At 38.8% G+C, this 23886-nt stretch overlaps 1 protein-coding gene across 1 annotated transcript in view; it reads left to right on the top strand.

The window, feature by feature from the left end:
- DNER (delta/notch like EGF repeat containing) overlaps positions 1-20647 on the top strand; it is a 107828-nt gene extending 87181 nt beyond the window's left edge. The window contains exons 8-13 of the mRNA XM_054639259.2: positions 454-678; positions 6927-7049; positions 8934-9047; positions 10093-10224; positions 13675-13921; positions 19561-20647. Of these exons, the coding sequence (XP_054495234.2) occupies positions 454-678; positions 6927-7049; positions 8934-9047; positions 10093-10224; positions 13675-13921; positions 19561-19672 (953 nt within the window). The 3' untranslated portion in view covers positions 19673-20647. The remainder of the gene's footprint in view (positions 1-453; positions 679-6926; positions 7050-8933; positions 9048-10092; positions 10225-13674; positions 13922-19560) is intronic.
- Positions 20648-23886: the final 3239 nt, after the last annotated feature.

Below are 23886 nucleotides of genomic sequence, written 5' to 3'. Positions count from 1 at the left end.
AAGATATTTCAGTTATTGAAATTCAATGAATGCGTGTTATGTTTAAGAGGTTGTTACATTTTACATACACGTTAACAGAGGAAAATAGGTCAGTTTGGGCTTTTTTTCTTGTCTTTTAGGCTAGCCAGCTCCTGATTTTTAGAAAATCTTCTCTACTTTTCAAGGCAGATTCACTCAGAAAGGAGATAAGCACTGTCAGTTTCAGAAAATATTTTTGCAATTCACTGCCTTAAAAATTTATAGTATGATATTAGCTGAAGCATCTCTTTTCAGAGAATGTTAATAGGCAAAATTAGAGTTTATGGCGTAAGAAGTCTGTATTTTTATAATACTCATAGAATTAAAAAAGAAAGGAATATAGATCTCTCTGTGGCTTACTTTTGACTTGCTTTAGTTCTTAAAATTTTATGCATATCAGGATGCTTACTTATCAAACCCATTTATTTCTTTTAGGGTTTTTAGGAACCACATGCGAGGACAAAATAGACCCTTGTGCATCATCTCCGTGCCAGAACAATGGAACCTGCTATGCAGACAGACTTGCCTTCTCCTGCAGCTGCAGTCCTGGGTTCACAGGACCCACATGTGCTCAGCTGATCGATTTCTGTGCTCTCAACCCGTGTGCACACGGCATTTGTCGCAGCGTTGGAACCAGCTACAGATGCCTCTGTATCCCTGGTTTGTACCAACTTACATCCTCTGGAAATCTTCTAATATTTTTATATGTAGGTTCCATATATAGCTTAAAATGACTTCCTTTTCTTCTCAGTCCATAAAACAGATTGAGCAGATGTTCTATCTGTTTAGAGCAATGATAGGAATCTACACATTGCACTTGGAAAATCAAAAATTGCAGAGTGAGCACTGAAATACCCACTGAGATCCATATGGCTTGAGCGAACTCTACAGCTGTATTACAAAACTGTAGTCTGCAGGATAAATCTTTCCCAGGCAAGGCATCAGCACTGCTGGAATTACAAAATTTGGTAGAGAGAATGGAAAATGTGACACTGATCATTAGGGAACAACAGACAAGGTGGCTGAACAAAGGTAGAGAAGGAAAAATATTGGGTATTCCAAAGGGTTGAGTTCTGCTGTCCATGTTTACATAAATTGTCTCTCTAGAGAAGATCCAGTAGGGCTGCCCAGGTGAGTCCAGTGAGGAGACTCAGCTGGGAACTGTTTGACAGCACAGCCTGACATTCATGGAGTCCGTGTAGCAACTGGTTTAGCTCCAGATTTTTTTCATCCTTGTACCAATAAACCAGGATATTGGGGTGCTTACAGCTCCCTTTATCCATTTTAGCAATGATGATTAGTAGGTGAAGTAGCAGTTAAAATGTCTGATGACCAGTGCTACATCCACCGCTGCTTAAGCACTTACAGAGTGAGCATCAATCTTTGTTTTCACTGGAATAATTTTGGCATCTTTTTTTTTAGTCTGTTCCTATGAAGCTATAAACTCGAAAGCTGAAGAAATTAAGGATAAAGCAAATTTCCAGTGTACAAGGGATAAACTAAGGAGTGACATTTGATAGTTAGTAGCTCTGCTGTGACATTCATTTTTCCCATGACTTAAAAGGATAAAGGACAAGTGGCAGTGTAGATCAGCACGTAGGAGGCACTGTGACTTACACTTTGCCCCTGGTTTGGGTAATTACTGAGTGTAAGGCAGGTAGGAGCAATTAAACTTGAGGATTCCTATGTTGCAATTCCTAAAAAAGCCCAAACTAAAGTAATGACTACAAATCATAGCCCAATACATTTTTGGTATGTCGATCAAAAAGCAGTTTGCTAGAGGGGATGAGTAATGTAGTTATGTCTCTGGGATATTAAGAAACTGGATTCTATTTACAGTTTTGCCTGAAGAGACCTTGACAGTATCTGTTACATTACTTGTAAAGTGAATGAATAAAATTTGGGTACAGTTTAGAAGCATTATCAAGGGTTAATAATAAAGATATTACCAGGAAAGAAATGGTCTCTGCCTTGTGACCTTGAGGCTTTCTGACTTGCAGGCTCTCAGCATCTGTGCCTGCTCCTGGACCATTGGCTTCTTTGTACAAGAGGCTTTCAGACATATCCCTGAATTCCTACCCGTTTTTTTTTTTTTAGGTATTTTAATGGAAAGGCTGTTATATGACATTTTAGAATTTTCTTCTGTATTGATTATCTGACATGTCTGAAAAACAGTTTTATGAAGTTTGGAATCTGTCACTTAAATTTTGTGTTCAGCTCTAGGATGCTATGGTCTTTTTTTTTTTAAGTATTTGACAGAGGATATAATTTTCTAATACAGAAACAAAGTGCCTAAGAGTTTTGCTTATACGTGTGACCTAACGCTGTCCTTCCTTTAAGCACTGTTTTACAGTGTCAGTTGGATTTTGGATTTTCGTCTCAAAAATTAAAGAGGAATTTTAAATTGTTCCAATTAGTCCAAGGTCTGTGCAAGTCTCCTTGCTTGGTAGGCAGTTTGGCTTCTTTGTTTCTTTGGCCAGTGTACAGATTGGAAGAATGATAAATGATAGTGGTTATACTTGCATAGCTACAAAATTTGCAGAACATGAACAACCAGACATTTGCTACTAATTTTTTTTTTTGTGTGTGTGTGCTGGCTTTCATTGTGGGCTTTCATCTAATAGCTTGTAGAGGAAAGCTAATTTGTATAAGCTAACTTGGAAAGCAGTCTAATATTTTGAATGTTCCTATTTTCAGAGTGGAAGGAAAAGTGTGTAAGTTCTTTCCAAGTTGCACATAAATGTCTGCTGAGGAGCTCTGGAGCTCCCAAGTGTATGCAACCATACCTGCTTTGTACTGTGTGTGTGATTTTTCAATTGCACTTGAAACCTTACCTTAAATCTGTATTTCTATGCTTACACACCCTAATTATTAGCACTTATCACCTCACCCTTTACAGGTAACAAAGAAATACTTAATGTTTGGACATTAGATTCAGAGGTTGTTTCATGTTTTACTTCTTACCTCATATTAAAGAACTAATTCTAACAAAAGTTCTTGTGCTCATTTGCTGGCTTCTCATCTGGTTGGTGAAACCAGTGGGAACCCTTTGTGTCTGTTTGTAGAATATTTATTTATTCCCTGGATCCCAAACCAGTTTCCTCCTCCTGATAAACGTTTTTACTCTTTATATGCAATTGTTTTATAAATTTCCAATGCAAATATTTAATATAGTATTTTTAGTTTTGTCTGATCCGTAGCAGAGAAATGTAGCTAGAAATTGCATGGCTTAAAATCACAGTAAGATTTTGGATTTGGGTTTTTTAAAGACACAGATTTTGAAACTGCACAGCACATGTACAGACATTAACACCTGCCCTCTATATAGATATATATGATGGCATATATAGAACATTTGGGAAAAAGAAAGAAGAGAGGAGTTTCATAAAAAGTGCTGCAGGGTATAAAATTGGCTGCAACTTTAGAAGTAGTACCATGGAGTATGTTCCCTTGATTTCACTGCTCATGCAGCTTAATAGATAGTTCTAGGAGCATAAGTTAATTTTAGTGCCTTTGCAGAGGCCAGAGCAAGATTTGTCTGCAGCAGTTGCAATTTTTCTTTTCTCTGTCTTTTCCGTTCCCACATTTTGTAACTGGGGCAGGATATGTGAGCTCTGCAAGAAGTGACTTCAGGTTAATTCTAGTTCCTGACTGTCTCTGAGCCCTTTATTGCTTCTGTTTCCTCATCTTGTTTCCACTTCTACATTAAGACAGCCTTTCATGCAATCTGACCATGGCTGGTGAGCATGGCTTCCTACCTTCCTGCCATCTGGAGTATTCTTCTCTCTTATTTAATTGCTGTATAAGCTCAGATTTAAGTGTACACATTTATTTCCTGGCTATATGACATGCAACTGTGTTAGTGAACAGCCATAAGTATGAACTGATGATGTTCCCTGCACAATAGAGCTGGCTTGCATTGTACCCCATCAGGCCTTCCCATAAAGATGGGATTTATGTTCTGCTGCCTTGATTGGGTGAAATGTTAAGTATGGATAAGCTCAGGGAGTCACTATTGAGGGGTTAATGTCTAAAAAGGCTAAAAAGATTTCAGCTTTGTTCTTTATTGATTTCTAAAGGGAGAGTAAGCTTTTGCCTCTTTCTCTTGTTAACCTGATAGTGCAGATATTCTTGAGAGATTATTCTGCTGTATCTTTTGCTCTTGAAGGCTTTGACAAACCCCATGTCTTCTTCTCATCAGTCTGTGTGACACAGATTGTGGGCTCCCTTTCCCATTTTCTCTGCAGTTTTTAACAGCTATGTATGAAGACAGTGCAGTTCAGCACGTAACTGAAGGCCATGCCTGGGCACAATGGGATTTTCTCTGTTCTCAGGTGTAGTTTTTTCTGCTGTTTTTATATGTTAGAAAGTGATGAGATTTTAATTCTATCAGGAAAATAACCTGCTCTCTTTGAGGCACCTTTCCAGTTGCTTAAGAAAGGGGAAGAAGAGTTTGGGGACCAAGAGGAGAATGGCAACAGATCTGTTTCTGCTTTTGTAAAGTCCAGCAGCAGTGGGATGGCCACATAGAGGGAAAAGGGGTTACATAGGGACATCTCTATTTTAGGGTTTTTTTAGGTTCCCTATCCATTCCTCAGCCTCTGAAGAGAGCACATCAGAATTGAACCTTCATTTTCAGGTTCTGCTTGATTTCATGAAGATTCTAGTACTAAAGGTTTTTCCAGTTTCATGTGGCCTGGAAAAGATGCCCTTTTTTGAAGCTGCAATGCCTCCTGTGGGTTTTTTTTTTATCCTGTTCAGGACACAGTATATGGAGAAGTGTTGTTAATGTAGGTATATTTTCTTTCTTTCTGAATGCATCCACAGAAATATTGCACACCACAAAAGAGGCAAGGAGCTGCATTTGGCATTGGCTGGGAACATAAAAAGCAGCAGAATCGTAACACTGCTAGAAGGAGAGGAAGCAGCTACACTAGAATCCATTACTCTGAAGTGATTTATGAAAAATGCTCCTGTTTCAATCTCAATTCTTCAACAAAAATGTATAAATTATTTATGTAGTCTTTTTGAAGTTATCTGTATGAATTCAGTGTACTACAGGGTTTATGTATCAGTATAATTTAAAAGCAGTAATACCAGGAGAAATGCTCATTAAGAATGACAAGGTAGCTCTTATCTCCCTGAGGAGAAGCCTGCCTTTCCCTCAGGTGCTCCCACAGTGGAATGTTCTCCATCCCAGCAGCTCCAGCAGAAGGAGGCTGCTGGCCCCAGGGTGAGGATGTGAGGGTGAAATTGTGTGTGGGTGAGACCTGCCCTCTCGTGGAGAGAGGAAACATCTCTCCCTGGCTGTGTGCAGTGCCTGGCAGCGTGGGCTGCCTGCAGCCTGAGGAGGTGATACCATCGTTCATATTGATTTTGGAAACCAGACAGCTATTTAGTCACAAATTCCCTTCGTTCTCTTGGAAAGGTGAGAAGTGGGAAACATTTTTTCTGAGAGTATCTCTTTACATTGGTGTTAAACACTGGGAATTCCCATCTGTTTTTCTTACTGATTCTCCCATCTGATTTTGGTGGTTTTTATGTGTTGGCTACAGATCTCACTACATAAGAATATTTCATATACTCATAAACTAGATAAACCTCATTGTAGGCTAGCAAGAAAATCCATAACATTTAGCATAATTAATTCTTTATTGCCTGACTGACAGCTTTGGAGAAAGTGGTTCTGAAATGTTTCTTAATACCTTTCTAGCCCAACTATTTCCTATGAAAGGGGGATTTTTTGAGAATCATAATGGATGGTATTGTCTATATATCTTGACTAGTACCAACAGTTGTATCTTCAAAAAATTTTGTTTTGAATTATCCATAGTATGGAGGGAGAGGGTAAATGCAAATATTGTCTGAAGAGGCAGCATTTATCCTATTTTCTATTATTCTATGAGAATTTTGGGGAATATTTAGACCAGGATGCTAAATATAGATTGATTGCGACTTACTAAGAGAATATGCCCCTCTCTTTGGTTCTGTGTTCATGAAAGATACCCTCCTTTCATATCTGAATTTTGCTACTAACTAGAGATTACTTTAAGAAGTAAAATCACACTGAAGAATCTACACTTTGTATTTTAGGCCTTTTTCTTGGCATCTATATTCATGCCCATTGCATATTTATTCATTGTATGTCCATTCATTTAATTTTTATTTTTTTTAATGTAATGAGGAAATCAAGCTTTTATAAGCACATGAACACAGTTCCAGTGCCTGGTATTATATCATAGACTACTCTAAGTCTGTAATTTCAACTACTGTTAAGACTATTGATTGTGTGGCACATTAAATCATGAAAAAGGTGCTGTTTTGATGTGAATTAACTCCTTCTTTCTTATCTCATAATACAAATTACTCAGTGGCTGTTAACAGGCCATGTAACTTTTCTCTGCTTCTGCTTTCTGTTTACCTAATCAGCCCATAGTACCTACCTATGGCTTGGAACTACTGTAAAGATGAAAGTACCTTAATGCTTCTGCAGTGCTTTGGCATTGTACAGCATTAATGCTAAAACACGTAATCGTTCAAACTCCTGTTATACAATTATCGTCTCTTTGATGAACAGTGGCTTTGATGCAAGGATCCAAAGGAGCTGGGAGATCGTCAATATTCCTGTATTTCTTTTAACTGACCTCTGCCACCAGCCTCCATCCTTACACCTCATTGTGGTTTATCACTGGAGCTGGGAATTCTCTCAGAATACTGTGCTTCCAGTATTTTCTTGGTAATTTTCACCTGGGGAACAGATGCCTTTAAAATCAATGTCTGAACAAATATCAGTTTGCACAGTATATTTAAATAAACAAGCATCTGCCCACGGTCTAGAGTTGCCTAATTGTTAATTTTTACTGCAAAGTGTTTCATAACTCTTTTTGTTTCCCCTTCATGTGATTTAGGTTACCATGGCCTTTACTGTGAGGAGGAATATAATGAATGCCTCTCTGCACCCTGCCAGAACGGAGCCACCTGCAGAGACCTCGTCAACAGCTACGAGTGCGTCTGCCTTGCTGAATATGAAGGTAGGCTGGGCTTTGCAATTGTTCTCTGCAGTTTTTGTGGCAGGTTCTGTTACAGAGATACCATATCCTGAGCAGAAATATATCCCTCATGTAAAATTAACAGAGACAAACTTCAGTATTGATCTTGATCCCTTAATCTTTATTCAAATTAATAGTTAAGATTTAGCTCCTCTGTGAATAATGCATGTCCTGGTCTGGGCACAAATGGATTTTTCTCTGTTTTTCTCAGGTGTAGTTTTTTCTGCTGTTTTTATGATATGTTAGAAAGTGATGAGATTTAAAAAAACCCATAACGTTAAATAGACTTTTTCATCAGTTGTTGTTGGAGCCTTTACACAGAGAGCTTTCAAATTATTTTTTATTTTCTCCAGTGAAGTGAGCTAAAACATAACAATGAAAGATTAGTATTTGAAATAGATTAGCACAAAGGAGTAAAAATAAAAGCTTTATCTTGACTGTTCATTTAGAGGACTGTGAAGCCCAGAGAGGGTAGTAGGTCTGTGACTGCATTTCCATGTTAACTGCAGCTATTCTTAGATCTGTGTTCAAATGGAATCTAGCTTTGGCATTTTTGAAGTAATTTATAAAATAGATGAGAATAGCATTTGTTTGGCTATACAAAATCTTTTCTCTCGCAGCAGATTTCAGCTCTAAACAAATTAGCACATATCAGTGGTCTGTGAGAAGTCCTTGTGGGGAAGGCTAAAGTGACACTTTTTTAGTGTATTCTGTGTTGAATTGTGAGGACACTTTGAATGTCACTTTACATGCTATTAGGATTATAAAGAAATAAATTTTCTAACAGAATGACTGTGTTTTAAGGAACATTGCTCTAGCATTTTCTCATTAAGCATATCAATCCTTATCTCTGCTGATAAGTAACGCTCACTTAACAGCTGCTTGAGGCTAAATATGTGTTTCACACTGGTGATTGCACTGCTCTTTAACTATAGATACAGAATTCATCATTTTAGAGGCCTGGTGAGGAAATGACCCTTAGCTTTCCATGACAGTTTAAGCAGCACTTAATCATAATGTTCACCATAATATTCATCTTCTCACCCGACCTGCTGGTGGAGCTGCAAGCACTGTGTGCACAGCACATCGTGCTGGAAATGAAAGCAGGGGGCATCTGGTCCTGGAAGCAGCTTCTGCTGATCACTGAGATCCCATCATTGCAGTATTTGGGGAGCTCAGTGGCACCATATAACTTTTATCTGAACAGTAGACCCCAAGACATAATGCATGTAGCAGTGGCATTAGATTCTCTCTCCTGGTCCCTAGGTGGGAATATGCTGTGTTACATGTTTTGTATACCAGGTGCAGCTTGCACTGTCTTCTGCAGGGCAAACCCGCTGGATTCACAAGGCCTACACTGGGCGTGAAAGAGTGAAGGTAGTGGCATGAAGTAGAGCCATCCAGTTATGTATTTTTAACCATACATTTGAAAATTAATTTTTTTATTACCTTAGTAATATTCCTCATTTCCAGCAACAAGTAATGAGAGGCATCTGAATGCTTATCTATGTTATTAAATAAGTTATTACATAAAATTCTTAGTCAAGACAATTATTGTTGACATGTTACTGAAGAATTTTAGGTAACTGATCTGTTTATGCTTCATTACATGGCTTTTCATAGACATCCAATAGTTCTAAGAGAAATTGCCTCTCCTAGCCCAAAGCTGTGGGAAGAGCAGAGAGGAGACACATGTGTAAAAAGTTTAGCCAGCATAAACCATGTGGCTTTAGTGGCATCATTAGCCCAGAAGGACAGGTTTGGAGCCTGCACACTCATCCTGGTGAAGTCAAGTTATCACATGTACTGATTCCAGGCTGCCCATATCAGTCATGCCAATGGCAATTACTGATTTTTCCTTTTCAGGAAGGCACTGTGAATTATACAAAGATCCTTGTGTTAACATCAACTGCCAGAATGGTGGCACTTGTGACAGTGAAGGTCTGAATGCTACGTGCATTTGTGCACCTGGATATGCAGGCAAGTGATTTGTGTGTTACACAGAACATCTAGCTGTCATTGTTCACTGTGTCTATAGGAAGACAATACCAAGTAAGACTGTGTCCCTTCAAGAAAGGAATGAATGTGGGCTTTGCTGTATTGTGAGCAGTCTAGTGACAATGAAAAACTTTTGATATTACTTACATCTGCTTTGAACTTTGTAGCAAAAAAGGCCTGTTACTAAAGTGACTTCACAAAGCTAACAGCTATTTAACATGGTTTATGACCTTGCTACTTGAGACTAGGCTGCATTTTAAAAATAGTGTTTTGAAGATTTCCAGGTAACCCACTATACTAATTGGACACTGTTGAAAATGAAAAATCTTTTAACAGTGACCTTAGTTTCTGTGTGCTCAAGAAACCTCTTATTCCATTATCTTAATATGCAATTGCTGAAAGCCCTAAAGTACTTGTTATGAATCAATTTACACTTTCAGAGTACTGGTAAGAAACTCATTTAATCCTTTGGCCTTGTACTTAGACTGATGTGATTGGCATCATCCAAATATCTGATGTCAAGATAATTTACAATGTAATGTTCTGTTAGTCATGTAAGGTAATATACAATGTGAGAGTAATAGGTAAACCCATTCATAGCTGGTTTATAGGTCAAATTGTACTTTTTGATCTCTTCCAGTTAAAGACATTCTTTGGAAAAGAATTAGCTTTCCATTGTACCCTGTCAGTTTCTCAGGCACTGATTATCTACTTAATTGCATAGCATATCAGAATATCCATGATCATCTGTTATACCACGTTTCTTGGGATGGAAATTATATTTAGAGAAATGAGACAGAGTCTGTGTGAGGTTAGTCAAGTCCCTTAGTCCTCAGGCTTTATTTTCACCCTGTTGAATAAGGATAATATTTCCTTCTTGGAATTCTTTTGATGTTCTGAGAATAAAGATGTATTGCACTATAAGGAATTTTGCAGCAAGAGAGAAGTTCAATGACTGAGGATGTACTTGCTACATCAGGCACCTGTCATACATAATTCTTGTTTTGGGTTTCTTTCCCTATGAAAGGTGAAGACTGTGAAATTGATGTAAATGACTGTGACAGCAACCCATGTCACCATGCTGGAACTTGCATAGATCAGCCTGGTGGTTACACCTGCCATTGTCCTCATGGATGGGTCGGTGCAAACTGTGAAATACGTAAGTTTTGGAGTTCTCTAAGCATTTCTAAAAACTGTAAGTTATATTAAAGGAACTTTTTCTTTATCTCTAAATACCTATCTGCACAAATACTCTGAATCATATGTAAATGAACAAAATCATGGTAAATTCATTTTATTTTTGGCCATAGCATTTCAAAAGTGGTTGTGAAAGGTAAAAACTTCTTTTTCTGGGCACCCTACTTTGAGATGTGTCAGACTAGACTGTCAGGGATGCTGTCACAGAGCTGGGCACTCAGTTTGCATTTTAATTGTGCTCATGCTTCACAGCCTCTCTGCACACTTTGGGTCAAGTGTGTTCCATAGCAGTATAAGCACATTCCTAACAGGCTTGTATTGAGTTCTGAGCACCTGCAGCTCTAGTGATGTCTCAGCAAAACAACTTGGAACTTGCTTACCTAAGGAAACTGGTGTAATTCTTCTGTAATTTGTGTGTGCAGGCATTTAACAACTTTTTCAGGAATAACTACATAGGCTAATTTCCACCAAATTTGTTAGAAAGAAGAAGGGGTTCAACACCAAATCTTTCCAAGGCATTCAGTAAGACTTAAGAGAGGTTCCACTGGAAGGAACAGCTTCAATGTGGTCTTCTTTCTCATTTTAGAGAGAAACTTCACTGTAAGGGCATCCTTATGGCACAGTGGAGAGTCCAGGAGAGGCAGAAAGGATGAAGTAGCCATGTGAAGATCTTTGTACTCGCTGTCTTTCCCTGAGTTGTGAATTAAGAAGCTGATGGGAACTTAATTCTAATAATCTCTAGATAGGCCATATCCAGCTCTTTAATAAACAGGTGCAGCACTGGAGACTCACTGGAGACAATGACAATGGAGACTTGAGACAATGGTGCAGTGGAATCTTTGAGCTCTAAAGTTTGAATCTATCAGTAAATGTGCTTCTGTTCATCTTTCCAGTTCTCTTTGTCATATTTATTATATTTCAGCAGTTTGTACGTAATGGTAATAATGTGATGGAAATTAAATTTAAACATGGCATACTGACTTTGTATTGGACTGTTCCTCTGAATGCCAGAAAAAGACACAAAGCCAGACTTTTCAAGAAACTGGTGTTTGGGTGGCATTTGACTAAGTAGATCACATTTTATCCTTTGTGATTTTCTGTTCCTGACCATGAAGGAGGCTATTGCTACTTAATCATTTTTGTAGAACCACCCTATTTATAGTTTTTCACCAGCTGGTTTAGCTGCTTGAAGTGACTACCTTAACAGGATTTCAGGGTTATCTTCTTGTCAGACTGTTCTTTTTAATTTCCAAGTGCTGTATATACAACAAACTAGATAAGATGTACGTTGTCTGGATGAATTGTGATATTTTTTAATATCATCTTATGATCCTTACCAGTATTAGCAATTCCAATTAAATAGGATTAAATTGGTCTTAATTATAAAGAGGATATTCTTTCTTTCAAAATGAAATGCATTTCCCTAAAAAGTTAATGGAGCATTCACTGTAAAAATGCTTACGAATGTCTCATATGAATTCTCTAATGCCTGCTGGTTATTTGTTAATATCATTACCTTTCCCACATTAGTAATTATTAATGTAGTTACTGAGGTAAGCCAAACCATGTGGTTACTTGAAAACTGACATTATGAAGAATTTCTAGTACTGACCATGGTGTGCATTGAAATCTTATTCCTAATTAATTTTATGAATTTTAATATAACAACTGAAAATGCTGTGATTTTGGGCTGTCATATGCTATTTCTAATCTCTGGAGTATAAGATGTTAATCTTTATATTTTGATACGGTGAGGAAAAAGGGAAGAAATTTTTCTCATCTTTGTCATCCAAAGATGGAAGACATGGAATCTAAATCAGAGATGTCTTGCAATATATCTGCACACATTAGATCTGAATTCAGCCTAGTCTGACAGCCTGACAGAAACCACTGTGTGTGACAAATGTGCTGCGGAACAGAAATAGAAGCCCATCCCAAACTGCCCAGAGTGCAGCTGTATTCCCTCCCTCATATCCTCACTGGGCAAACTGCAGTAACAGAGCCTTAGAAACATTAAATCACTGAATGATTCAGGCTGATCAAAACTTTACTGACCTCTGAAGAAGATAAGAGAAACAAACAGCCAGTCCTTAAACTCAGCTCCCATTTGTGGACAAAGTCTGAGCACCCCTGAGCTGGGAGGTGCTCCAGGACAGCTTTCACTATTGTGACAAAGAGCAGCCATTTCCCCAAACTCTGCCCAGCTGAATCCCACATGTTACAGCTTTGGCCTTTCTCACCACCTGCCTCTAAAACAGATTTTTTTTTTTCCTGTCCTTGTACATTCCCTGTATTTCTACTGTAGATCCAGATTTTATCCACTGCTGCTGAACTGGAGATTTCAGCTCAGGTGCTTGAATTATCTGCCATCATCAGCATCTTTGAGAGGTGGCTTCTAAGAATATCTTAACCTCCCAAAGCATGTGCTTGGAAGCCCTGTTCCCAGCCTGTTTGTGATTGAGGAAAGGGAGATTCTAAATCAGTGCAAAGCAGAAGTACATTTGAAAAAGGAACAGGCACCAACTAGAAATAACTTTTGCAGAGTGCTACATTTCTGTAGTCAGGATGATTCAAGTCTGTTCCTGTTTTGAAATAATATGAGACCATAGGCTGCCAAAAATGAACCCTGGAGGGAAGTACAGGTTAATTAGAAATATTCTGACCCATGCTAGAGAGAAACAGATCTGAGGACATAGGCAATTGATAGAAAAATCTGTTTGGCATAGATAAAGTTTGGGGATCAAGAATATTTATATAGAAGATCTGGAATACATAAATACAGGAAGCCTCTTCCAGATTGGCTTTACTTTAAGGTCTGCTTTGAGAATCTCAGGGAAATTATGCTTGGGAAAAGACTCCAATGGGCTCCCTACTGTAGGTATCCTTTTTGTCCTTGAAATGCTGAAGTCTCTGCAGTTTGGTGGAGATAGGCATAAGAAAGTCTGCGTTTCAAATTACAGAGCAAGTGTGTTTAGTACATCTTAAATAACACATTTTAGTGGAAGACTTCACTATTGGAACAAACTGCACAAGAGAACTGGTTGTTTCCTAGAAGCTTTTGCATAAAACCTGCCTGCCTTTAGAGAGCCTGTAATATAAAAATAACATAATGCAAGAATAACTTGATTTTCTGTTACTTGGGTTACACAGGAGATCAAGCTAGATAGGTGTTCCTATATGACCTTAAAAATCAACAGAAAAAAGTGGGTGAAGGTTCAACATAGTACTATACAAAATTGTTGCATGTCAGGCCTGGTGGTGTATTGGTAACAGAGCCTGGGAAAGTTCAAATTACCTCTCTCCATAGTTTCAAAAGTCTTAGCTATTGAAAATGCATATCTTAAAGTAGTTCTATTCAGCAGGACGGATATAAATTATTAATTAATGATAACCTTATATTTCTTACTGGCAGATCTGCAGTGGAAGTCTGGGCATATGGCAGAGAGCCTGACCAACATGCCTCGTCACTCCCTGTACATCATCATCGGGGCGCTGTGCGTGGCCTTTGTGCTGATGCTGATCATCCTCATCGTGGGCATCTGCCGCATCAGCCGCATCGAGTACCAGGGCTCCTCCAGGCCAGCCTACGAGGAGTTCTACAACTGCAGGAGCATTGACAGCGAGTTCAGCAGTGCCATCGCCTCCATCCGACACGCCAGGTTCGTGCTGGGGATGCTGATGTCCTGGGAGCTGTGCTCAGGCGCCGTTCAGTCCGTGCACGGTGCCCCCAAGTGCTGCTGGCAGAGCCTACTCTGCTGGGAAAGCACCAGCACTGCTCGCTGCTCTCACCTGAGGCCATGTGGGTGTGCTCACAGGGACGAGGGAAGAGATGAGAATCTGGACTCCATGTTTCAGAAGGCTGATTTAGTACTTTATGATATAATATATATTAAAAGAAAACTCTATACTAAAACTACACTAAAGAATAGAAGAAAAGATTTCATCAGAAGGCTAGCAAGGAATAGAAAGGAATGGAATGGAAATAAAATCTTGTGACTGACCAGAGAGTCTGATACAGCTGGACTGTGATTGGCCATTAATTAAAAACAACTGCATGAGGCAAATCAAAGATGCACCTGTTGCATTCCACAGCAGCAGATAATTATTGCTTACATTTCATTTGAGGCCTCTCAGCTTCTCAGGAGAAAAAATCCTAACAAAAGGATTTTTCATAAAATATGTCTGTGACAATGTGTGACAATACAGCAAAACTCCTTGAAAACAGTTATTCTGACTTTATTTGGTGTAACTGGTAAAGTGGGACAGATGCAAAGTTCTTAGCCTGTCAGATCTGTTAGGAATGTAAAGATTCTTTAACTGCTATGCACATGTTATAGGATCAGACAGGCAAGGCACATTGATTTTTGTGACTGATTTACCAGATTATTCAGTGAGAATCTCTTCACATCGCTCATTTTTGTGCTCCTATTTGCCTTTCTTACTTGCTTTCCTAGAGACAGTAGTTTTTTAACTTTGAAATTTAATGGAGCACTTGCAAGGCAGGGCATTGAGTGTCAGAATAATCCAAAAGCAGAAGTGGAAAGGATTTGAGAGCTCAAGTGTAAGCCATGGCACTAATATGGCATTAAACATACCTAGCTCCCTGCCAACAATTGTGTTTAAAAACTTCCAAAGGAGTTGAGTAGATTTAGAAAGGGCTTTCCTAAAATTTAACCTGGATTTTCTTTGCTATTAACCTGGCTGCTTCTTTCTTACTGCTCTTCAGGCTGTCATGAAGGATAATGTATCATATTCTTATCACTTGTATATCAGTTGCTGAGCCCTCCCCACTTCTCTTATATGATGAAAACAAACAAAGCAAAACAACTTTTTTTCTTTCCTAGGTTTAACTAGCCCATTCTTTCAGTATCCCCTCCCAGATCATGTCAGCTTTCTTATTGCCTCCCTGGGACACACTCCAGATAATATTTATCTTCTTTTTCTTTTTTGAAGGGGAGTCCCTAAAGCAGGAAGTAGTTCTCTCTCTGAAGATTTAGGTGCACCAAATAAACTGAGTAATCACCTCCTGCATCTTATAGATGGCATTCCTGTTCAGGCATCTGAAAAAGAAACTTGCTGGTTTTTGGTTTTCTTTTCTTTTCCTTTCTAGTGACAAATGACATACTTTTGTGACCTGTGAGACCTTTTCCTCACCCCAAGATCCACTGTGTCATTTTGCTTCCTAGCCAGTATGGTTTCTTCTGTGTTTGACACCTCTCTTAATAGGGTGGAACTTTCATTTTTGGTGTTTCTTTTTCCCCATTTCTTCCATTTGTCAGGATCACTTCAAATTCCAACAGAGTATTCATGTGTGTTACCATTAAAATGCTCCTAAAACAACTGAGGGAGACATGTTCCTGTGCACTAACATGGAGAAATATGTGCATATTGGTTGGTGATTGCTGGTAATTCATTTTCTGAGTGCTCCAGTTCTGTTTCAATGAAGATGAAACAGGTTAAATTGTACCACTGCTGAAGTCATCAAAATTATGTGAAATGGGTGAGGCGTTCCCCCAGGCTCAGTTAATCACATCACAGCTTTGAGTAGTAGCTCTTCAAAGTGTTCCAACTTCAAAAAAGTTCTTAGACTGGGATGGATTAATGATGGTTTTTCAAATCCATATTATGTAGTTAGAAATTACATTATTGTCCATTGAGGGTTTATCTATCTTGGAAAAGGTATTTCTACTTAAAGCAAATGAAATGTTTTAATTCCAAATAATTTTCAGTGCCTCCAACAATGTGATGCCTTATAAAAATCCAAGATAGAGCTGCCAAGTAAGGTAATTCATGGAGGTTTATTGTGGAGATTGTTGTGTATATTTTGGGTTCAGAAAGATATAAACTGTTTTGGTCATTTCAATCCAGGAAAAGGAGCAAAACTTTTATAGGTTTTTTTTTCATAAATTCTTATATCTACATATTTAAAGGTCTGAATTTTCAGAATTGCTGAATCTAAGAAATCTACTTTCAAATAACAGAAAGTTCAGCCTTTTCTGAAAATAATTCCCTTTCACAGTTAGACACCAAAACTTACTAGTAATATTGGAAAATGGAGGCCAAGGGAAAAGTTAGTAGATTATTTTCATGAAAGGGAAGGTTTCTGATAAAGTCAGCAGGTGTATGGGGGTGTGGATGCCTGTTAAACCATCAGTAAATTATTTTAAAATTACTTGTTCGTGTTTCTCAGCATTTTTTTTCCTAGATAATTTTTTTTAGTAATTTTATCTTTACTAATCAAGGTATTTGCTGTAAGACAAAACCATTGTGCTTGCAGATCATTACTAATAAATGTCTACTTCTAGGGAATGTTTCTAAGATTAGCAGATCAGAACTAGGTAGTTTTCTGAGCAGAAAAAGCACAGTTGTCTTTAGCATCCATTATACAGACAGTAAAGACAAAAAAATTCTTTTGCAGACAAAAAAAGTCCTTTTATGTTAAAATGTATACATTCTAAAGCTGGAAGAGAGCCATGTAATGAAATAGTTGGCTAATAGGCTGCTGGCTATGGCAGCCATAAGATGTCATTGAAATGGAACCAAGATCTGTTATTGAAACAAAATTGTTCACTTTAGAAAAGCATTCACACTGAGTTCATGAATTATCTGGTGACAGACTATGCTGCAGTTAGTTCTGTGTGTGCCCAGATATCAGTAGCTTTCATGCACCACTTACAGTGTAGTTTATTTAATTCCTATTTTCATGTGCTGATCTGTCCTGTCTCTGTGTCAGTTGAAGAGTCTGCTTCATCAGAGTCTGATTAAGTTCTCTTGTCACAGCAGGGTCAGCTTCTCTCCACTGCATATTCTCCCCATTCCTGTGGAGCTGCCTGTGTCCCACTGTGCTGTTCTAAGCTTTCTGAATTGGATGAGCATCAGCATGCACTCATTTCTTACTGGCATAGATCTGTAGGCTGCCTTCTTGTAGAAGTGTGATCACGTGCACATTTCTCTGGTCTCCACATCACCTACCAATTGCTTAATATACATCCTCTGCCAGGGTTAATTTTCTGGGATTACAGCTCAATTTCCCTAAGCAAGGTACAATACCACTTGCACATCTGACCTTTTCTCTGAATAATGCAGAGGAAATAAATCTTCTCATTCTCCTCCTGTGGAATCCAAAAGAATCCCTTCCTTCTCTCAATGTGCTTTATTCCTTTTTTAACTTCTGGTCCCTGTCTTTTACTGCTCTTGTTTAAATTTTATTTGTGGACTCAGTTTGTCAGTTGCTGGTTTTGAGCAGAGTAGCAACATGTGGTTGGTTTTTTTATTCTGTTTCTGGGTAAACTCTGAACTTCTGTCTGTCCCACAGAAGTCGGAAGTTACCATTTCCTCAGGATTCAGCTGTCCAAAGTTCTCAAAAATTTGAGTGGATATGGTGAGGTTAATAACTATAGTTAGCCATCTCTTGAAATGTTGTGCTGAGGAAGTGGAGGAGCAGGGCCATTCCAAATGTGAAGCTGATTTGCAGTGTCTGTCACACATACACACATGGAGCTGCCATTGCCAAGAATTGCTACAATGAATGTGTACTGTCCTCAGAATTGTCATGGAACCCTCAGTTTCTCTCAAGCTACACAGGCCTCTCTTGTTCAATGCTTCACTGTAAAATATATTTTCTCACTGTTATTTCATATACTTTACTTTGTGATTATCTGTGTGATGTGTAATATTATATACTGGTAAGCATGTCTGATGTACACATTGGAATATCACCATCATCACCCATGAATGGACATGCTAAAGCTAAATGTTGACCCTGAAGAACTTCCCCAGTGCTTCTGCTACACTGTTAACCAACCCAAACATGTAATTGTTCACAGTATGGCATTGAAGCTAATGTAAAAATTATTATCCATTGTGTCCCTCCAGTATTTTTCTACACTCACTGCTTCCCAGGATCAAGATTTCCCCACACAGTCTATACTCTTTGTTAGAGGAATAATCTTGTGTTTGGTTGGCCTGGAAAGAATCTTTATTCTCTTGTTTGTACATGCTTTTGTTGTAAGCAGGCAGTTAATTGATCCAGAACACACTGTAGCAAGAACCCTCAGCTTTTCACTATTGATTAGTCCTCGAATCATTGCCTCCTGCAGCTTGTATTGATAATTGCTTTGTGTGTTCCTTTATGCCATCAATTAGACAGCCTAGCCCTGCTGTGCATCCCAGCAGATACACACCCATTGAACAGAGCTCCCATTTAACACTTCTGTCTTTAACATAAACCTGAGGTTGGTGATAGCTCTGTTGGTTTGCTGCCTTGGGCAGGGGCTGACTTCTGAACCACCTGATCAAAGCAATGGGGCTGAGCAGCTCTGTGGCTCACCAGACCATAAACAACATGTACTGTGCTCTCTTCTCAGCCTTCTCTAATTAGGGGCACATGTCAACCCTGACCTAAAGGAGAAAACAGATTTTGTCCTGCTTCCATGTATGCAACAAGCCATGTGCTCTGTACTGTCAGAAAGGGCAGGTAGACTGACTGAAATCTCTGGAGAATGTTCACCATCATTAGTATCTCTGCAAAGCTCTATTTCCTTTAAACCCTTGAGAGTGATGGTGAAAATGGGTGATTCAGAATTCAATGCTGCCTCTGCTTTAGTAAGATGCCATGAATTTATTCCTTCATTCAGATCTTGAAATTTTATCTCATTTGTACAAAATCAGGTTTATCCATCATGATGGAGATGAGCAAATGTGACCTGTCTGTATGTATTAAAATAACCTATAGAAGAAGGCAGACATTCATGCATGGGAATGAATCTAGTGTAGCCTTATGGACAACTGAAGTACTTTGAAAAATGAAATTTTCACCATATATATCATAATGTTTTCAGCCATTTCAGTTTTGTCTGCAATTCTAAATCACTGAAAACAGGCAAGAATGAAATTGAAAATCATGAACCTGCATAAGAGTCTTGGAAGAAAATCAAGTTAATTTTGGTTTGGGCTAAATATTATCCTCAAAATCTGAATTTTCTGGACTTTACTTAATTTACAATGTAAATTAATATATGCTTAATATAGTTATAAGTGCATAAAAATCCTTAGTCTTGATGACTAAATAAATAATTCTGTTTCTGTGATTTCTGTACTGTACTGTTTTCTCTGCATCAGGTCAATAAGAAAAAACACTTGACCATTTTTGCCTCATTTTCCTGTGATTTCTTTTGTTATATAGAGTTTATCTAAGCTGTCTGACTTTGTTTCTGATCTCAGGCCATAATTCACTGCGTTGTTGCTTTGGACTCATTCATGTTTCTGTTTGTCACTGAAAGTTTTCTTTTGTTTCCAGGTTTGGCAAGAAATCCCGACCTGCAATGTATGATGCAACCCCCATTGCTTATGAAGATTACAGCCCAGATGACAAACCTTTGGTTACACTGATTAAGACAAAAGATTTGTAATCTAGTGTATCTTTTTTGGATTATTTTTCAAAAGGATGGGCTACTAACCTAATTTAAATATTTTTAAGAAGAAAGCATAAGTAATTTAAATCATTAGATGCTTCAGAATTTTCTGTAGAATATTTAAGAACCAATTTTCTGCAGCTTTTAGTTTGGAAAAATATTTTAAAACAGAATTTGTGAACTTCATGATTTACATTTTAATGTACCTTGAGCTCTATAAATTATAAGCTTATGATAGTGTGTGCTTTTTTCTTGGTAGACACTATTACTAAACCCAGATGAGTTTCTTGTGGTTGTTACAGAACAGAAAACAATAATTAATGAGGAGTTCTTTATGAAATGTCAGTGCCAGCTTTCTCAGTAGAGGTAGGAAAAATGTGAAGCATAATATGATATATAATATATCCATTAATTAAAAAAGTCTAAAATGTTTGTGTTGTGAAAAAGAAACTAGTAAAAATTATTATTCCTAATCTGAATGAATTAGCTTTTGCCTTATTCCATGCATGGATAGATAACCTATTCCTCCATTATTTCCTGAAAGTTGCTAAAACATACTCTTGAGTTGATGTTTGACATTTTTGTAATAGTTATTCAGGCTAGGCCTTGTATAATAATTAAAGTGCCTCTTGAGGCAAAGTAAGGGCATGATCCTTTAAACATTGAAATCAATGAGAGAACTTCCATTGAATTCACTGGATATGGGATTGGATCCTACAATTGGACTGAATCTATATTTTTCTTTAAAGGTTAAAGTTTTTTTATATTGTGAGTAAACTAAGCATATGGTTTGAATTGTTTGTTTCCTAAAGGTTGTTGATGTACAGTATTGTTTCATGAAATATTGTGTATTTCTCATAGTGCTTCTTATTTAGGATCAGTATGGGGTTTTTGTGGCTGTATTTGATCGCTTATGGGCGTCTTAAATTCTTGCTTATTTCAGAAAATACTGAATAAAAGTTAACCAGTGAAGATTGCAGCTGTTTCTTTGTTTTTCTTAATTTCAAACTGAAGTGTTGTCTATAAATTTGAAAGGATGTGAGCATATGATGCACTATAAATAATGCTAAAATATGACATTCCAGCAGTTAATCTGAAAAGGGGAAAAGGGTTTGTTTTATCAAGGTAATCTCTCAAAAGTGAGATAAATGTAGGTCCAGAGCAAAGGCACAGTCCTGAATGGTGCATGTGCAGGTTAGTAACACCATTCTGTGTCTGAATTACAGAAATGTCAAATGCTCCTCAGAAATCCAGAGTACCTTTCCTGATGTCCTGTATCTGCTACTATGGGCTTTCAACAATGGTGGCCCAAGACAGTAATTATTAAAAAGAGGACTGAGGAGCTCAGATACAAGTTTAAACTAGATTAATTCTTCAGGCATGGTTTTCTATAACAGAAGTATTAAATTTGCATCTGGTGGCTGGCAGATGATGTTTTTTTTATTGGTAGCTTTCTGCTGTACCAATATATTGAAACTTTTGTTTACTGTGACTTCTAGGAGTCTTTTGAGAATGCTTAAGGAAGAAAAATCGAGAACAAGCTATATCCTGTACCATTTTTGGTAACTTGAGCAGAAAAAGGGGCACTGTTGTAATTGATTTGTTAATCAAAGGAAAGGAAATATTAATTCTTCAGAATTTTTTGCCTTTTCAGTCAGTAAAATATTGGCTTGTAAATCTATATAAAGTAGGGAAACAAGCAACTCTGTTGTTTTAGGGAACATCCATATTCATGGTCCATATTTTACAAGAGAGATGTTGCAATGAGCAGCAGCCTTTCTGCATACAAATCACACCTTGGCAGCAATTCTTGACCAACCTATATTTCTCTCAATTGACTGACCTGGATGATAAGTAATTTGTGAGGAGCTATTTTCCTGTCAGCTTGAAGCCTCTAGCTGCTGTAAATCATCCTGTGCATCCTGTGAATTGTGCTCTGAAAATTACTTTGTCTCCTTCCAATTTATTTTATTGAACTCTGATGGCATGTTATGCATGCACTTGTGAGATATTTGTGAGGCACTGCACTGCCTGCCAGATGGAGCTGTCCTAAGACCTGGAGGGAACAGACACATCTTGTGTTTGTATCCCAGCTCTGAATCTGCAAGAACAAGTTGGTTACTGTCTTTGTACACCAGATCGTGTCCTGAGAACATACATGAATGTGGGCAAGGGACACTGGTTATTTCATATCCTTTTCCCCAACCATATGAGGTTTGCTCTGTACAGGGAGCAAATACAAATGTGTATAGCAAATACCACTTGCTGTTAATATGCTACACTTTTTCTTTTTCTCTTTTTTTTTTTTTTTTCCTTTTCTTTTGCCCCTGTAAACAATCCATTTGCAGAAAGGGCTGATTGTATGTCGCCTTCCCCTAGCAATTGGCTAACAGCCTCCAGCTCCTCCTGCACAAGTCTCTGGGCTTGACATTAACTTCTAAAACTTGTGTGTAGGCACACAGTTTGTGGTGATTGGGATGGGGCTGTGGGAGCCTCATCCCCAGTTGGTTTCAGCTGTGAGCAGCACTGACAGCAATGAGCCATGGAGTGCCCAGGGGCACTGACCAACACCAAAGGGAGCAGAGGGCACACAGGTGCAGGGCATCAACAGGAGGGGATAAAAGGCTGGGCTAAAGAACAAGAAGGGCAGTTGCTTGCAGCCTTCAGAAGTGATCTGATGTTACTGTGTATGGGCAGACACCTGAAGCCTTCTGAAGTGGTAAGGTGTTACTGTGTATGGGCATGGGAAGGAGATGAGGTCTCCACACCAGCCAGGCCTGCTGTGTCCCCAGCCCACTCTCACTGCAGGGGCAGTGCCAGTCACTCTCTGGGTGAGGGGCCTGGCCTTTCTGCAGCTGAGTGCAGACCATCCCTCCCTCCTGGGGTTCTGAGAGCCCCTCTGTGTCCCTGTGCCAGGTGGGACCAGCAGTGGCAGCAGCGGCCCTGCTGTGAGTCACAAGGGGGCACTGCCAGCCCCATCCCTCATGTGGGCAAGTAGGCAGAGGGTGAAAGGCCTGGAGATGCAGTCCTGACTCAGCTGAGGAACTGTTTTCAGCTCTGTAATCCTGTTCTTGTTAGTATATTAAACAATGAACTTGGAGGGACACTCATGGCTGGGGATGGGATTGTGGGAAGGCACATAAGAGGTGAGAGGTTGCAAGGAGACCTGAGGCTCCTGCATAGCCCTGTGCATTGTCAGTCAGGGCAGGGTAACACTCTGTTCCAAACCCATCAACCTCATTTTGCTGCTCTCCCTCCACTGCAGCTGTGGCCAAATGCTACACTGGTGTGAGGGGAATGAGAGCTGAAAAGAGACTTCAGTTCAATAAGTGCATCCTCAAACAGTGAAAGTCTCAGTGTGGTTAATACCTTTGAAAACAATGGGATTTTAAAGACAATGTGTGTGATGTTTTGGGGGAAAGTGGCTTGGTGTCCCTGGGCATCTAAAAATACACAAGATCTGACCATAGGAGTAAACAGTGTTTGTTTTAGTGAAGTCTTGTGTTGTGACACTTCTGTCACAGAACTGATGTTTTCATCTTGTCTCAACCTCATTTCTGGGAACAGCATGGCTTTTCTCCAGCAGGGCTTTGCTGAGAAATGCCTGAGCAGTTATGACATTCCTGAAGATATGTAGTTTCTTCTTTGATAGCAATAGACACCTGATGAGGAATAAACTCAACACCTCTGAAAATTATTCTGTGTGAATGACTGAGAGGAATTGAAGAGCCACTCCTCACTTGTGTTGCCAGAGGGAACTTCTTTTCCCCTTCATGTGGCTAAATCCTTCTGCATCCAAAATTTCTCAGAGATTCCCTTCTCATGTTGCACACAACCACCCAGCAGAGCAGACAGGCACATTGCATCAGACTGATGCACATCCAGCCTGTCCTCCCTTTGGGTGCCTCCAGCCTCGTTTCTGTGGGAGGCATTTGCTGTGTTACCAGCTTTGGGAAGTTTTTTTTCACTGCTGCCATGTTTTTGAGGTTCATATGCTGCTCAGGGCAGCTGGGCTGGAATTGCTGTTTGTATAGAACTCTGCTCTTGTATTCCTGACCTCACAGGGGGTGCAGAACTATAGTCCTCCATTGGGTCATGAAGGGCAGCTGAAAACCAGATAAATTCAGGGAAGAGTTTAGTCTCTCATGCTATGCTCTGCTATGAATAGTTAAAATAATGAGTGTATTATCAAGAGCTAATGAGTTCAGACA

Source organism: Agelaius phoeniceus, chromosome 10 (genome assembly GCF_051311805.1).
Source record: "Agelaius phoeniceus isolate bAgePho1 chromosome 10, bAgePho1.hap1, whole genome shotgun sequence".
Lineage (NCBI taxonomy): Eukaryota > Metazoa > Chordata > Aves > Passeriformes > Icteridae > Agelaius > Agelaius phoeniceus.
This window is presented reverse-complemented; position numbering and strand designations above follow the sequence as displayed.